At 37.4% G+C, this 16,653-nt stretch overlaps 1 protein-coding gene across 10 annotated transcripts in view; it reads left to right on the top strand.

Moving 5' to 3' along the window:
* Positions 1-16,653, top strand: part of NFIA (nuclear factor I A) — a 530,380-nt gene that overhangs the window by 438,762 nt on the left and 74,965 nt on the right. For all 10 annotated transcript variants that reach the window (XM_058303489.2, XM_058303492.2, XM_058303488.2 and 7 more), the window contains one exon: positions 10,925-11,053. In XM_058303489.2, coding sequence (XP_058159472.1) covers positions 10,925-11,053 — 129 coding nt within the window. The remainder of the gene's footprint in view (positions 1-10,924; positions 11,054-16,653) is intronic.

Raw genomic sequence — 16,653 nt, 5'->3', positions numbered from 1 at the left:
ATCCATCTGTTGGGTTCCAAAAGAGGTGTGAATATGAAAGAGAAGTGCTAAATCATGACTTCAGAGAAAATGTCGGCCATGAGCAGTTTTTAGTTTAAGTGAAAACCATACTTTAGGATTTGGACAGTGAGGCGGGGGGAAAAAAGAGTGAATCATTGACTCCTATATAAAAGCATTATGGTGACCAGGTTTCACCAGAGTTGAATAAGATACTCAATAAAGATTGTGACTGTGTAGAACTAATTCGTTTACATAATTGTATGAAAACCTCTGCTCAGCAGTTGCCCTTAGTGTCAGACATTTTAATAAAATATTTCTAAGATATGATGACAGTTAAGGAAACATCATGGTTTTTATAAGTAACAAATCTATCATTACATTGTCACAAAGAGTGACACTGAGCAGAACACCCTGTAACCCCCCTCAGATAAGTATTTAACTTAATTAGACAGACACCATCTCTTCTGTTGAATGTAGCATTAGTCAGAATTCCAACTTTACACAGAATATCTTTTCCGATGTGTCATTTTTTAAAAAAATACCTATTTTGCCAGAGCTTCAGAAAATGACTTGTGTAGTGTGTATACGGAAGTATGTATGGGGGAAGCAGATGTGGCTCAAGCTATTGGGCTCCTGTCTACTATATGAAGGGTCCCGGGTTCGATACCTGGGACCTCCTGGTGAAAAGCAAGTTGGACTGTGTGGCACAGAGAGCTGGCTGGTCCGTGTGGCATGGAAAACTTGTACAACAAGATGACACAACAAAAAGACAGAGGAGAGACTATGAGAGGCACAACAAACCAGGGAGCTAAGGTGGCTCAGGCAATTGATGTCTCTCTCCCAAATCGGAAGATCCTGGGATCAGTTCCTGGTGCCTCCTAAAGTGAAGACAAGAAAAGAAGGCAAACAGATGCAGAAGAAGGCACAGCAAATGGACACAGCAGACATTGTGTGCAAGCAGCAGGCATGGGGTGGGCAAGGGAATGAATAAATAAATCTTAAAAAATTACATATGGTTATTTTTCCTTTTATTTTTTGTTTGTTTGTTTATAGTGTGGTCTGTTTGCATCCACAAAGCTGCATTTGATGTTAATGATTCATTTTGTTTTGGCATATTTTTAAGCTTTGAAGTGACCTTGTAGCTGATATATCTAAAATGCGACATGACTTTTTCAGAGAGGTTTTCTTATAAGAAATGAGCCAGAATTTTTTTTGCATTAAGTAAGAACTCAAGAGAGAATCTCTTTCGGTGAAAAATTTCATCTTAAAAATGAAATGTGTTGCCCCCTTCCAGCATCTGCAGGCATTGCTTAAAAATAGTTTCATCTTCTTTTGCTATGTAGCTTCTAGCTTGGACTATGAACTACTGAATAGTTATAAAGTGATATCAGCTCAGTTCATTGCACAACTCTATCTTTCCACTTTCTCAGTGACTCAAGGGCCTTTGAAGGCAAAGAATAGGGTTATTAAAGAATGGCAGTCAGATTTCACTAAGTAACAGGTGGAGGTCAAAGTAGTTTATTTGTGGGAATGAACAGAGTGCAGAGATGAAATATCAAATGCTTTGCCATAATAAGGTTTAGCGAGAAAATGCTGACTCCACTAAGCTTAGATTCTAGCTGACAGAACCTTTTCTTAGTATTCATTACTTGATTTCACAGTTCAAGCTATTCGGAGAGGCCTAAAATTGTATTTCTTGTTCCCCCATGAAATGTTTCAATCAGTTTCAAATTTTTACTTTAAATAGAGAAATGGGTGCTCAGCTTATATCCAAAAAACATTAGAAATAATAGAGCCCCAATACTCTCTCTCAGAGAGGTGTATCCAAAGCATGGAATATCACAGACTACACATCTCTCTCAAATCTTACTGGTAGGACCCTTAAGCTCCAAGCTTTCAGTTATGTTTTATCAGACAGAAGTGAACATATTTTAATAAACAATGAACTTCATATCATCAAGACTAATATTATGGGAAGCAGACGTGGCTCAAGTGACTGGGCTCCCATCTACCATATGGGATGTCCAGGGTTTGATTCCTGGGGCCTCTTGGTGAAGGCATGCTGGCCCCCACGGCAAGGTGGCCTGAGCAGAGAATTGGCCCATGTGGAGTGCTGGCCCACGCAGCAGGTTGGCCCAAGTGGAGAGTTGGCACAGCAAGATGACGCAACAAAAAGAGACATAGAGGAGAGACAATAAGAAACACAGCAGGCCAGGGACGTGAGTTTGCTTAAGAGATTGAGCACCTCTCTCCGACTCCGGAATTTCTTAGAATTGGTTGCTGGTGCTGCCTAAAGAGAAGACAGACAGACACAGAAGAACGCACAACGAATGGATATAGAGAGCAGACAGCGCGGGGGGCAGGGGGGGGGATAAATTTTTTTAAAAAAAGACTAATATTACATGCAGAGAAAAGTATCTTGGAAAGTATCAAGCTTGAGCACTGGTTCCTCCTAGGCTGTTAGAGATGAGGAGGAAAGGACTTTTCATTTTTCCCCCTTTATACAGTTCTGTATTATAGTACATATGTGTTGCTTTTGAAATTTAAAACAGAGTTAAGCATTCAGGAAAAAAAATACAAAAGTAAGGTTTACCTACTGTTGGACAGCAGAACCAAAAAAGTAAAATGGGTTTTGGTATCATGTAGACCAGAGCTGTCCGTTAGAACTTTTGGGCCATGATGGAAATATTATGTGTTTGTGTTGTCCAGTATTGCCACTAGCCACATGTGGGAACAAAGCGATTTAGCATTTGAAATGTGGCTCTGCAACTGAGCAATTAAATTTTAAAATTTATTTAATTTTAATCAATTTAAGCCAAAGTAGCCATATTTAGCTAGTGGCTACCATATTGGAGAGAGCAGATATAAATCGAGCATTATGTATGACTGAGATTTTTACTTTTCAGCTGGATATCTAGGCAGAATGAATAAAACTATATTTTTTACACAAAGAAAATTATTTGATTTTGTCAGTAATTTCTTCTTTATCTTCAGTTCTTCTGTGAATGTATGTGATTGCTTATGTTGAGTTAAAAAGAAGTCCTTCCTTTAACACATGGGGGTGGTGGTGGAATGGGTAAGGAACAGATGAGATGGGTAGTATCTGGAGCATGTAATGCAATTTTTGAACAATTTCAGTTCTGACACTGGGGTGTTTGTATTTACCCTGAAAAAAGAGAAAATCCCTTAAAGAGTCAAGAGACTATTTTTGTCACAGAAACAAGATTTTCATGTGACATTTTTCTTGTATCCTTTACTCACTCTGTAAATTTTGCTCACAAATTGACATTTGGAATACATTAGAGAACTCATCATTTCTTTCCTCCTGAATAATCCATATAATTTTTACTCCGTATTCCCGTTTTTAATAAAATTGAAGAATTCACTGTGTCACCAAGCCTTTTAGGTAACCTGAAGTTCTTTATGATGTGGTAATTCTTTGCAGGGTGGGGCGGTTTTCTTTTTCGCTCATTTTAAATGGTTACATATAAGACTAAGGAGGATAATACCTCAGAAACTGTATGAACCTTCATTTTATTCTCTCCATCATAAAAATGATTTTAAAAGCTTTTTATTCACTGGCAAAGGTTAAAAGCCAAAATAGTCTGTTTTACCTTTTTATTGTTGAGCGTGTTAATCGTAATAAATTATATTAGAATGAACCCTAATGGACTTTATCATTAGGGCCCAAATCTGATGGGAGCTGTATCATCAGCTACCTTCTTCATATCCCATAGGAACAGAATGGACCCTTAACTGTAGGAATAATCCATCCAATCACAGCCTTTATTTAGCATCCTGGTCAGAGATGATCTAACCACAAGGCACAACTGAAATGGTCTCAGAGAGGACCTGTTCTTGCCTGTGGGAACTTCTTACAGAATGCAGCCTAACTGCATCTAGAAGAAATGAGCCTGAACATAAATCTGCTGTTGGTAGATGACTCGCGAAAATATGGTACTGGTACTCCACCTTCATCCTGTGCTAGACGATGTCATTGACATTTATGCTGACACCATTAGCGTGACTGACAGGCACGATGGGAGTAAATCTATTCCCCATAATCAGACCTGGAGATGTAGGCAAATTGGAATGCCCAGATGCAAAGAGAATATTCACAGTAGCATTAAGCATGCCATTTAGTCTTAGAAAGTTTGCAGGAAGAAAAGTGTTTCTAAGTATCACTAATAAACTTGGTTTTAAACCAGATCAAGATTGGTTTGTATCAATATGATTAAGTTTAATTGGTTTTTTTTTTCTTTCAGAAATAAATACCTCAGTAGTTTGATACAGTGGAAGGAGCAAGGGCTTTGGCTCCTACACTTACTAGTTGTGTGTCCTCTCAACTCTTAGGGACTTTTCTCCTACAATTATCCTTTCTCTTCTGAGTCACTACTTTTTTCCCATCTGCTGGACCATTCCCATCAAGATACATGCATGTTTAGTTGTCTCCCATCCTTAGAAACTTCTCCCTTGCTTCCCACCATCTGCCTGTAGTCACCACCCCATTTTTCTATTCCCTCTACTTTTTTTTCTCTTCTTCACTTCCCAGTAGTCTTTGTAAACCATTCTAGCATGTCTTCCATATGCCTCACTCTCACGGAACTCCTTTTTCAAGATCACCAGAAATATCCATGCTGCCAAATGCAGTGGACACTATTCTATCCTCATAATACTTGACCTCTCAGTAGCATTCAGATTCATCCACCACAGATATCTCCATTAAAAAAAAAAATTCTTGCTTTCAACAAAACCTCAGTTTCTGAGTTAAATGGTTCAAGTTAGTTGAATAACTACTTGACACGGACTTTATTAGCTTAGAGACCCTCCTTCATTTCAAGACTACTCGAATTCTAAATTGTGTGTGCTAGAGTATGGCCTTGGATTAAGAGAGGTGTTACTGCCTTATAATATACTGTAAGCTTTATTAGGAGAGCCTCAAAAGAAGAGTTTGTGTCCTCTTTGGTTGTCAATAGAGATATATTGTGGTTTTCAGGAGACTTTATAGAAGAAGCAACTGACTGAATAGGCAAGAGGTCTGTTATAAATATTAACTGTGCATATACTGTTTCACAGTTCAACATCTTGAGTCATTATCTTCTTTATCTTGTAGGTTTATTTCTTGGAGGTTCTATGTTGGAATCTCTGAGAATGCATTCAGTTTGATCCCTACTAAAGCCAAGAAAAGCAAGTAAAATAAGATGATTCTTAGTATACTTCAGAGTTATTTTATTTTTTACATGTTCTTTTTAGCTGATACAGCCATTCTTTGATTATTTTCTTTGTATAACCAAATTAGAAACTTCAATTATAAATATACTTTATTGGCTTATATAGGGCATGGTTTTTATTATATACTACAGAAACTACAGGAAGGAATGTACTGTTTTATACAATAATACCTATGTATCTGAGAGGATAATATGAGGATTTGAGATACTTGCAAATGCATGACACATAGTGGGTACTCCGTAATTTGCAGCTGTTAATATTTTTCAGTCTGCTTTCTGGAAAGGATCAATATGTACAGGTTTGATGATTCTCTCTTTAGCTTCCTTTGGGCTCTCTTGAGGCTACTGGATAGATAAAGGCTTCCAGGAGCTTTTAGGGTCAGTATAATAGTTATTCTGGTAATAATGGTAGTAAAGATAAGTCACTGAAAATTAGGTGATGACGACAGGAGAATGTCCAAAAGTCAAATAGGAACAACCATAGTTACAACATTTTGTGGTCCTCTGCAACCTGGTTATATATTAGATTTTAAAAATAAAGTGTAGAGGTTGCTTGTTTTTAGAATTTCTCCCAAACAGATTGTGACTATAAATGAATGTTATAGAAACTAAACTTTCTGTTCTTGGCTTTGACACTTTGAAGAAGGAAACATATACCAGTTAAATCTTCTCTGACAACTTGAATTGCATCCCCCAGACTCCTTCAACAGACAAGATAAGGTTCCATGGTCCTGAACAACACTTACCAGGGATAATTTTCATGGGGGAATAGATATTTTAATAAGTCCTCTAACAAAGTTAGACTTTTTGCAGGTTTCCTTTTTTTAAAATACAGCATATTCCATTGTCATCGAATGATTATATTTTATTTTGGTCCTTCCTTTCTCCCCCCCTTCTTGTTAATAGTATAATTCCTAGACTTCTGAAAGTATCCCCTTTAAGATGCTTTCTCAAGCAAAGAACAGCATTGTACTATCTTCTTCTTTACTCTAGGATATCCTTCAGCATTGTCATTGAATTCTTGGTCAGAGTGTTTGGTAAATTTTCTAATTTAGGGGAGGAAGTTGAAATTATTTTTCCTGTTTCTCTTTTTTACCTTTTATACTATTGGGTTTAATTTCTGTAATACTGGGTTACCTAAACCAAACCTTGAGTTTTTATAGGAGACCATGAGTATGATTTTTGAATTTTTTCATGGCATTCCATTTTATTTTTGTTATTGAGGTTTCTTGAAGGATTTGAGAAACCAGACATATTTTGAAAGTGTTTATGATCTTCTAAAATAGCCGTTTATTAAAACCTTTCCTAAGAAGATGTCTTATCATTTTCTCTGGAGGAATGTAGGCTAGTGGGAACCTCACAACCTAGGCTGGACTAGCTAAAAATAACTGAAACTTCTGAATTCTAGAGAGCAATTAGTATACACTAGGCATCTTTAGTACACATTTCCTAGCATTCCTATTAGTCATATTTGAATATTATATACCTTTTCCACGGCTGCATAACAAATTACCACAAATTACTCAACAGTTAAAACAACATGTATTTATTATCTCACAGTTTCCGTGGGTCAGGATTCTGCATGGCTTATCTGGGTCCTCTGCTCAGGGTATCACAAGGCTTCAATCAAAGTGTCAACTGGGCTGTGTTTCCTTCTGGAGCTCAGAGTGCTCTTCCAAGCTCTTGTAATTGTTGGCAGAATTCAGTTCCTGTGGCGTTAAGACTGAGGTCCCCAGTTTTCTTGCTGGCTCTCAGCCAGAGGCTGTGTTCACAGTTTCATGCCACATGGTCCTCTCACAACATTGCTGCTTACTTTTTCTAAGCCAGCAGGTGAATCTCTCTGACCTCCAGACCCTCTTTTAAAGGGCTCACTTGATTAGATCAGGCCCACCCAGGATAATCTTCCTTTTGCCTAACTCAAAGTCAACTCATTAGAGACTATAATTACATCTGTGAAAAATCTCTTCACCTTTGCAATATAACATAACCTACTCACAGGGGTGGTATCCATCATATTCACATGTGTCACCCACCTTCAAGCAAAGGATATAAAATGAGGCAGGGCACCAGGCGCTGGGAATCTGGGAGGCTATCTTAGAAATCGAACTGCCAAAAATGTTAAGATGAATCTAAAAGAATCTTTGTGAATACTATCTTCGACTGGTACTTTCCAGGTTTTCCTGTTGGGCTGCACACTCCTAAGTGCCTCCAGGGATCAGATTCACCCAAGGACTAGACTTTCATCTCTGTTTGCCTTAACTGGGTAGCTTGAAACAATAGAAAACTATTTCTCACAATCTGGAGGGTGGAAGTCTGAATCAAGGTGTCAGCAGGACCACGCTTCACCTGATGACTGCAGGGTTCTGGCAGTGGCTTGACAGCAACCCATGGCGTTCTTTGGCCTGTGCATAACTCAATCTCTGCTTCCGTCACATGGCTGTCTTCTCTGTCTTTCTCTGTCCGTATTTCCTCTCCTTATGAGGACAGCAGTCATATTCCATTAGGACTCACCCCTAATCCAGTTTGGCATAATCTTAACTAATATCATCTGCAGTGAACCTATTTCCAATAGGATCACATTTCACACGGCCAGAGGTTAGGACTTGAACATATCTCTTTGCCCACAATTCAATCCATAACATCCACTGCGCACAATTTGGAATAACTCAGGTAGCTTAGAAAATGGCGAAGTGCAGGGAAATTCAGAAGTTCTGAATGTTTAGAAAACAAATGACAAACGAAAATGCTTCTAGAAATCCACCTCCTATTCTATTTAAGATTTGTATTTTTAATGGCAATCAAGAAGATGAAATTAACAAAACATTATTCTAGACTTCTTGTTCTATAAAATTCTTTACTTTTTAAAAATCTTACTTTTAATTTGAAGTCAGTATTTCCTGATTGCACCAGGAAAAAGAAGATTAACATTACTTGTCTTTAGTCTTTAAAAATAACAAAACCTGATACTTCTTAAAAACAATGAAATTCAAATTATGAGCCATTAGGAAAAATCTAATCAGTCATTCCTCTGCAACAGTAATTGTGTAACAGTTGTGCATAGCTAATTGGTAAAAAAAAAAATTTAACAAGGAGTTTATTTTTAAAGTAATGTACAGAAACAAAATTTGATTTAAAAAATAAAAACCAAGATTAATGTTCTCTAGTTTTTAACATAAAGCAGTTTACTAGCATTTTGAAATTTCTTCTGGTCAGTTAAGTATACAAAGCGAATTAACCAAAACATACATTATGCATACAGAGAAAATATTAAAGTGTATAATAAGGAAATGTGCTCAACACAAGTCTTTAAAAATTGAAAACAGAGTAATTTTGAGTTTCATGACAGCCTTAGAGTCCATATTATTTGACTGTGATAAATTTAGAAGACTATTTGGAGTTCAGCTTGTTCTTGTATGCGCAATGTTTCTTCCCCTTTTAACCCTTTCAAAGAGTTTTAACACAGTTTTACTGCTTTTGAACGCAGTTACCAATGATCATTCTTGATATGTGCCATTGCCTAAATTTTACTTATAGTTCCCTTCCTTTTTAAAGGGCAAATAGTAGATTTAAATCATGTCAGCATTTCTGCAATATTTAAAATGGCATAGACTGGAAAACATGAACTTTTCAAAGTGATACCTTTTCCTTGTATACAACCATTTGCTTTCTTTAACAAGATTGGTTCAATGCTGGATTTCACCAGTGATTATATTTTCTGAAAACAATTCCACCATATTAAAAGTGTTGATGTTTTCATTTCCTATTCTATTTCTGTTTCATGACACTTAATTCAGGCATTTGACTGAATTTAAATCAGTGGACTGGTTGGCAGCCTAAAAATTAGTTTGCACAACAATGGTTTGAATGAATTTGGAGATTTGTGTATATCGTGGTTGCTTTTTATTCCTTTCCTTTAGTTTTATTATTTACAATCCTCTCCTTCTTAAAATTAAACTTGACTACCATAGGTAGGTAATTATCTTTGGCAAACTCACTGGGCACAAATGTGCTATAATATGACTTTGGTTACTGATTCAAGAAATAAACCTAAAGTCACTTGACTTATTGGCTTTGTTTTTTAAATCAAATCATATAAATATTGATCTAGAATGGAATTGTTCCAGATTTGACAAGTTAGTATGAAATCACATACCATTTCATATTGTACATAAGTACTTAGCAATTTGTAATCTCTTTCTTTCTTGGGGTCAAAACCTGCCAGGCTGCTATGTCCAAGCATCCGTTAGTAAAACCACAGATAAAGCTGACACCTGTACAAGTAGTTTCGATATCTTTTGTGGGCACTTGCTGCATATAGAGGAGTTGGGGAACAAGCCAGATATTCTCTCTGCTCTTATAGAATCTGTAGTAACACTCCAAATTTAGGCTGTTAGAATTCTGCTTAGAAAATCTGTGATAGGAGATAATGCCATGTTTATACATAGGCCAGTTGTTGGCACAGTGCATGGCACATAACAACTACTCAATAACAATTATATGCTAACATCATTATAATTTTTATTACTTAGTTTTCCTGTTCACCCAAATAATTCTCCAGTCAGAGGCAGAACACAACATAGGTAGACATTACAAGTAAATGAGACTTGGTTCTTTTGATATCAATACATATAAATTTTGTGCTGTATGTTTGAGAACCCAAATTTGTCATGTGATATCAAAACCAAAGTTTTTTTTATACCAAAATTGTCACTGTTTTTTAATTGGCACCATACTAAACAGATAGATGCTTCCAATTGTGTATGTCAGCATGGTTTCTGAGATCATTACAAATCCATTAACTACAACCATATTCTCATTATTTTCTTCCCAAAGCATTCCAGTACTGGAAATGCTGTGAAAGCCTTTGACATTATAGTAAAAATACTGTTTTTCAAAGCAAGCTCTTATCGTTTTATCCTAACATAAAAACAGTGCATATTCATCCTAGGAAATATAAGTAAGAAGAAAGAAGACAATGAAAATCAACCAAAACCTAATACACAGAGGGAACTACTGTTAATAGTTAAGACATATTTCCTTAAGGTTTTTTCACTATGTATAGAAGTACATTTTTTAATGGCATCATAGTGTAACATCCTATTTTGTAATTGCTCTTTTTCACTTAATGTTGTATTATAAATATCCTTCCATGCCATTACTCTTCTATAGTATTATTTTCATTGCTTTTACCATATTTTTCCTTTTGTCTTTTTTTTTTAAATTAAAATAATACATTGAATAAACAGCTAAGTTACCATTATTGCTTTTTTTTTTTTAATGTTATACTAGGTAACTGTTTAAAATGTGAAGAAAATGTCTTGGTGCTGAACTCAGGTAACTGGCAGGAGAAAATGATTGCACCCGAGGTCTTCATGCCTTTTCAAAGGGTCCCAGACATCATAGGCTTGTATAACTACTGCAGGAACACTGGAGGAGTTGGGCTGTAGGTAATGAAAGAATAACAAATCATTTGTGATTTAATAGAACAAATTGAAGTCGATTTTAGACTGACTTACCAGAGGACCTTTTGTCACCTGTTTGTTCCAATGACAAATATAAAGCAATTTAAAAAATAAGTTTTCTAGTCACAGGTGGATTCCTTTTTTTTTTTTTTAATTAAGTTTTATCTTTTCGATGTCTAAGCTGCCGTTTAGTGATTTAAAATGTACTAATCAATCAATCCTTCCCGTCAGGAATGCCATCTCCAACCACACTGAAGAAGTCGGAGAAGTCTGGTTTCAGCAGCCCCTCACCTTCACAGACCTCCTCCCTGGGAACTGCATTCACACAACATCACCGACCTGTCATTACAGGACCCAGAGGTAAGCCACTCCCTGGGGATCCTTGGTCCTACCTAAATCCTATCTTTGGGACAAGAGTAGCAAAATGAGAGACAATGAAGATTCCTCCAGAATGTTCCTGAAGGCAGTGAGTGTTCCTATTTTCTTATCATTGGGACAGCATTGGAATTTTAGGGAGCAAAAAGAGTTAGCATCAAATCCTTGATCTTCTTTCGGACAAAAAGGGACCAGGCCTGTTTCTTTGTCAGTAGGATTTGGCAAAGAGGTGGGAGGTGATTTAGATAGAACCAAAATCAAATCCATCCCACAAGTTGTACAGAGTGCATGTGTGTGTGTGTGTATGTGTGTGTGTTAGGTGAGTACATCTCCATATGGTCAGTTACCTGGTTTTGAGTAATAGCTTTTTATCAGTCTCTTTTTCCTGCTGATTCTCTTTCCATGAAACCTGATTTCAAAATATGACATTTTGTGTGGAGGTTGTTTACCTCAGGTGTTGATGACTAGTCTTCATACACTCCTTTTGAAGTGGTGGATAGTTTGTCTAGTTTTCATTGCAAAGTTTTCATTATTTTTGTCTCATATGCTTTTAAGTTTATTATTAAAATGTGTCCACAAGTAATATGATTTGTACTTCATATTAAAGACAATCTTTAAACCTCACAAGAATGTCAGCAAATCACTTAACTCGATCTTATTGCAAGATGAAAGTATTTATTAGTTTGTTTATGAAACTCCCAAAGTAGAAATATGAATAATTGTAACCATGCTTGCTTTCTTCCACCAGATTTTTGTTTAGGTAGGTCTGTGGTCTACCAGCTGGTGTCATAAAACATACTAGAAAGTTATGGTCACTTGACTACTTTGATTTATGTCTGGGGAAACAGATATTTCTTGCCTTAATCTCAATGTTAACCCCACAAATCTGAATCCTTTTATAAATACTCTGTGTGCATCTCAGGGAAATATGGCAGTTTAGAGGGCCATCCAGTGCACACATGGGGAAATCACATTTAAGAAAATTAGTATTCTGACTATTGTGAGGAACAATTTCCATGTTAGCAAGTATGAAAACTTACTTTCTGTATCTTTAAACTTCTTATGCTCATTGGTTGAACTTTCTCAAAATCCCTTTTACTTGTGTATGTGTATATATGGTATAATCAGCAAAGCTTATTGTTTATATGTCTCTATATATGTATACACACACGCACACATATATACATGCATACAAGCTTTTTTTTTCTACTTGAAAACCTGCATGTGAATATATCGTTCAGGATACCTCTCTTTAAGTGGGCTAGTATTATGCTATTATATCTATAGTCAACATTCATTGAGACTCCAAAATGTAGTGAGGAATCAGAGATATGAAACCCTTTCAGTCAGCAGAGTTATGATCCCGTAGATCAGGCATCTGTTTTTTCTCACCCTTTAATGGTCAGTTTAGCATGTTCCAAATGCCAAATGAATGGTAAAAGCAAAAAATTCCTGCAGGAGCTCTGTGGAGGGGACCATGAAGGTTCATTCATTCATTAAGCAAAGATTTACTAAGTGCTTGTCACTTTATACACACAGGGGATTCAGTGTTTCCTGTCCACATAGAGCATACAGTTTAGTGTGGGAGAGAGATGCACAAGAAAATAATCAGAAAATGACATGGAATATGCTATTAACACTGAAGTCAAATCTTAAAAGATACTTAGATGAATGGAGGGCATTCTAAGCAAAGGAAATATTCATGTGTAGCAGATAATACAGGATGGAAAGAACAGTATGCTAACAATCAGCAGAGCTGGGCAAGTTGCCTCTTAGCCATTCCATTTACTTCCTGGGTTTGGGGGGACAATACTGCTGTTGAATTAACCTTTCCTCTCAAAGTCATATTCTTGTAAAGAAACTACAATAAAATAATACATGTGGAGACTCCTTGAAGAGCACAAAACAATATGCATGTATTAATTATTCAATAAATATTAAGACTACCTACTTTGTGTCTTATCCAGAACTGTAGGTTTATTTTTATAAAACAAGAAAATAGTAAAATTCCTAATGTAAAAGAATTAAATTAGAAAATTAGAAATTAGAAAAATAGAAACCATAGGAATTATTATGACTATTCTAGCACTTACTCTTGGGTGCTGTGATTGGGAGCTTATGCATGCTCGACCCCTAAGCATGTTTGCTAAAATGATCGACCCTGGGTTGAGCCAGAGTGAACCTCCTTAAACTACAGTACAGTGAGTTTTGATCTCCTGTTCATATTCATATTCATAAGATTGTTCATGAGGAAAAGAGAAAGCTGCTGAGTAAAAGATTATGGAATATCAAAGATTCTTTGTTTTCACCAGAATTCAAGATGGTTCCCAGCATCCTCGATTCTCCTTTCTGGAAAGTCTACTCAGGTACCCATCCTTATCGTACCCTGCCCCTTAGTGCTCTGGTGAAGGGAACTGGAATAGTTGACATGAAACTCTGCAGTTGCATCTTTGTGGTAAGAATCATAGAGTTGAGATAGGCTAAAATAAAGACATTTTTGGCTAAGACATTTTTAAAAGGTTGTTATTCAGCTTGTCAATCTGTAGAAGTATTTGCTACAGGCACTGTATTCTCTTTCAATCTTCTCTGAACCAGTTAGAAAGCTATTGCTTGGAATGACATCACATCCTAGACTAAGAATTGGTGTTTTTTAGGAAGATGAGCCCAAATTTCAGGAGGGAGAGTCCGACTTAAGGAGTCTGTGAAAAATAAATGTGGGATGTGTACATAAAGGAGAATTCAGCCTCTGATGCTCCTTTGATTGTGTAGAGTTAGCACAACCCCAAATGGTAATTAGAGAAGACAGACAATCAAACTTCAAAAGGGCCTCAGAGAAAAGTTTGTCCTTTTCCAGTTTCCAGGGAGGGGCGAGGCTGTTTCCTGTGCTCTTGCTCAGGCCACATGGTTTATTCACCTCTGTTCAGAACCCTCGGTGCAAGACTCCTGCTGCTTCCTGAAATTTCTCAGGGAATACCTTGAGTTGACAAGCACCAGTATAAGTGCCCAGGCCAGAAGTCATATTTTAATAGAGCTGCAAAGTAAGGTCACCCCACTAATGGCTCTATTTTTAACTGCAACAAAAGCTGTATTTGGAAATGTGGTGGCCACCTTTTATAAAGGAAATCTCTCTTTGAAGATTGCAAAGCAAGGCCAAAAAATAGGGCCTCGAAGGGAGGTAATATTCCATAGTGGTTAAGTGCCAAAGCTTGGGGGTTACATGGACCTGTGTTTGGATCCTGTCTCCACCTTTTTTTACCAGTTGGGTGAATCTGATGCATTACATTGCTTCTCTGAGCCATGGGTTCCTCATCTATATATTGGAGATCAGAATCTCTACTTCAAAAGAATTTTATTAAGTAAGGAATAAATGAGATCATGTAATTAGTCATTAGCATAGTGCCTGGGATAGAGTATGCACTCAGATCATGCAAACAAATTAAATCTATTTTCACCAGGCTTTGAAAATCTCATGCTGTCCATATTGCCTTCTCCTTTTAACATTTTACCCATCTTCAAGATCCAACTCAAGCACTACTTTCTACTTGAAACCTCCTCAGATCCACCCATCCTGATCCACACTCCATAAGCTCCTATAACCTTTAATGTCTGCACTTTTGCTTGATCCTCTTTGTCTGGCTCTGTAAATTTTTGTACGTGTCTCATTACCACCTAGACTAAAACATCCAAAAGGAAGAAAGGATCTCTAACTTACATATTTGGTATCTTTATTGTGCCTCACACAGTAGGTTATATGCTGAAATATTGGTTTAACGAATAAAAAGAATCATATTACATAAGAATGTACACAGAAGACATTCATCTCCTCCGGGAAATCAATGGGTTCTCATTGCTTCTGAAGAAACAAGGTTGATACATGTGTGCTGGTTCACACAGTACCTCTTTAGACAGAATGCCCTGTATGGGAAAGACGATGTCTTTTATCCAAAAGAAAATTTTGCCTAAGTGTCTAAGCACACTTTGTTATTAAAAGCTACGTATTGGGAAGTGGATTTGGCTCAATGGATAGAGCGTCTGCCTACCACATGGGAGGCCCAGGGTTCAAGCCCAGGGTTCAAACCCAGGGCCTCTTGACCCGTGTGATGAGCTGGTCCATGCACAGTGCTGATGCACGCAAGGAGTGCCATGCCACACAAGGGTATTCCCCGCATAGGGGAGCCACACGCACAAGGAGTGTGCCCCATAAGGAGAGCCACCCAGTGCGAAAAAAGGGCAGCCTGGGGAAGTGGATTTGGCTCAATGGATAGAGCATCCGCCTACCACATGGGGGGTCCACGGTTCAAACCCAGGGCCTCCTGACCCATGTGATGAGCTGGCCCACCACACACAGTGCTAACGTAAACAAGGAGTGCCATGCCATGCAGGGGTGTCCCCCACATAGGGAAGCCCCATACACAAGGAGTGCACCCTGCAAGGAGAGCCACCCAGCATGAAAAAAAAAAAACAACACAGCCTGCCCAGGAGTGGCGCCACACACACGGAGAGCTGATGCAGCAAGATGATGCAACCAAAAGAGACACAGATTCCCAGTGCCACAGATGGGATACAAGCGGATACAGAAGAACACACACAGCGAATGGACACAGAGAGCAGACAACTGGGGGGAGAGGGGGGAAGGGAAGAGAAATAAATAAATTTTTTTTTTAAAAAGTGCAGCCTACCCAGGAGTGACACCCCACACATGGAGAGCATATGCAGCAAGATGACTCAACAAAAAGAGACACAGATTCCTGGTGCCGCTGACAAGAATATAAGCGGACACAGAAGAACACACAGTGAATGACTCAAGAGAGCAGACACCTAGGGGGGTGGGGTTGGGAGGGCAGGGAAGGGGAGAGAAATAAATAAAAAATAAATCTTTAAAAAAAAGTACTACGTATTTTCTCAGTTTAGGCTGTTCTAACCACTCCCCTACTTACATCACAAAGGTAGAGAAATGTGGTTTCTTAAAACTCAACTTCTTTCCAGTATTGGCTTTCTTATGTGGCTTTGATAAATAACTTAACCTTGTGACCTCAGTTTGGCCATCTCTGTCATGGGAATAATTCTTTGTCACCTTTCTCTGTGGTTAAAATTAGGTAATGGGGATATAATCCTTTGGAAAGACCTGGGGGAAAAAAAATAAAATTTCATAAAGGCATGTGTACATTATTATACATTACTATAGTTACTGTGCACTTTAAGCTAAGAGATTAAGCTTTAAAGATTTCTTTTACCAATACTTAAAATTTCAACCACAATAAAGTATTTGATCATGACGATCTTATTCATGATAATTGGGGGAAAAAAACTTTGTTTTTCCTTCTGTCCTTCCTACAGTTGTAAGTTTGCCTTATGGTTTCTGATTTGAAAGTTTGCTCTAACTCCTTTCAAGAATTATTTGGAGTAATCAGCTGTGATCCTTTAGAGTTTCTTTAAAGCTTGTCTTTTTGAAACTTATGTTTCTTCCTGAAGTCTTTGCCTTTCAAAAACAACAAGATAATAAATGATACTTCATTTAATGTTATGCAGTAAGCAACTCTATGTAGCCTACAATATACACATTCAGAAATAGATGTTGAAAGTAA

This window comes from Dasypus novemcinctus, chromosome 9 (genome assembly GCF_030445035.2).
Source record: "Dasypus novemcinctus isolate mDasNov1 chromosome 9, mDasNov1.1.hap2, whole genome shotgun sequence".
Classification (NCBI taxonomy): domain Eukaryota; kingdom Metazoa; phylum Chordata; class Mammalia; order Cingulata; family Dasypodidae; genus Dasypus; species Dasypus novemcinctus.
Note: the sequence above shows the minus strand (reverse complement) of the source record. Positions and strands in the feature narration are given on the sequence as shown.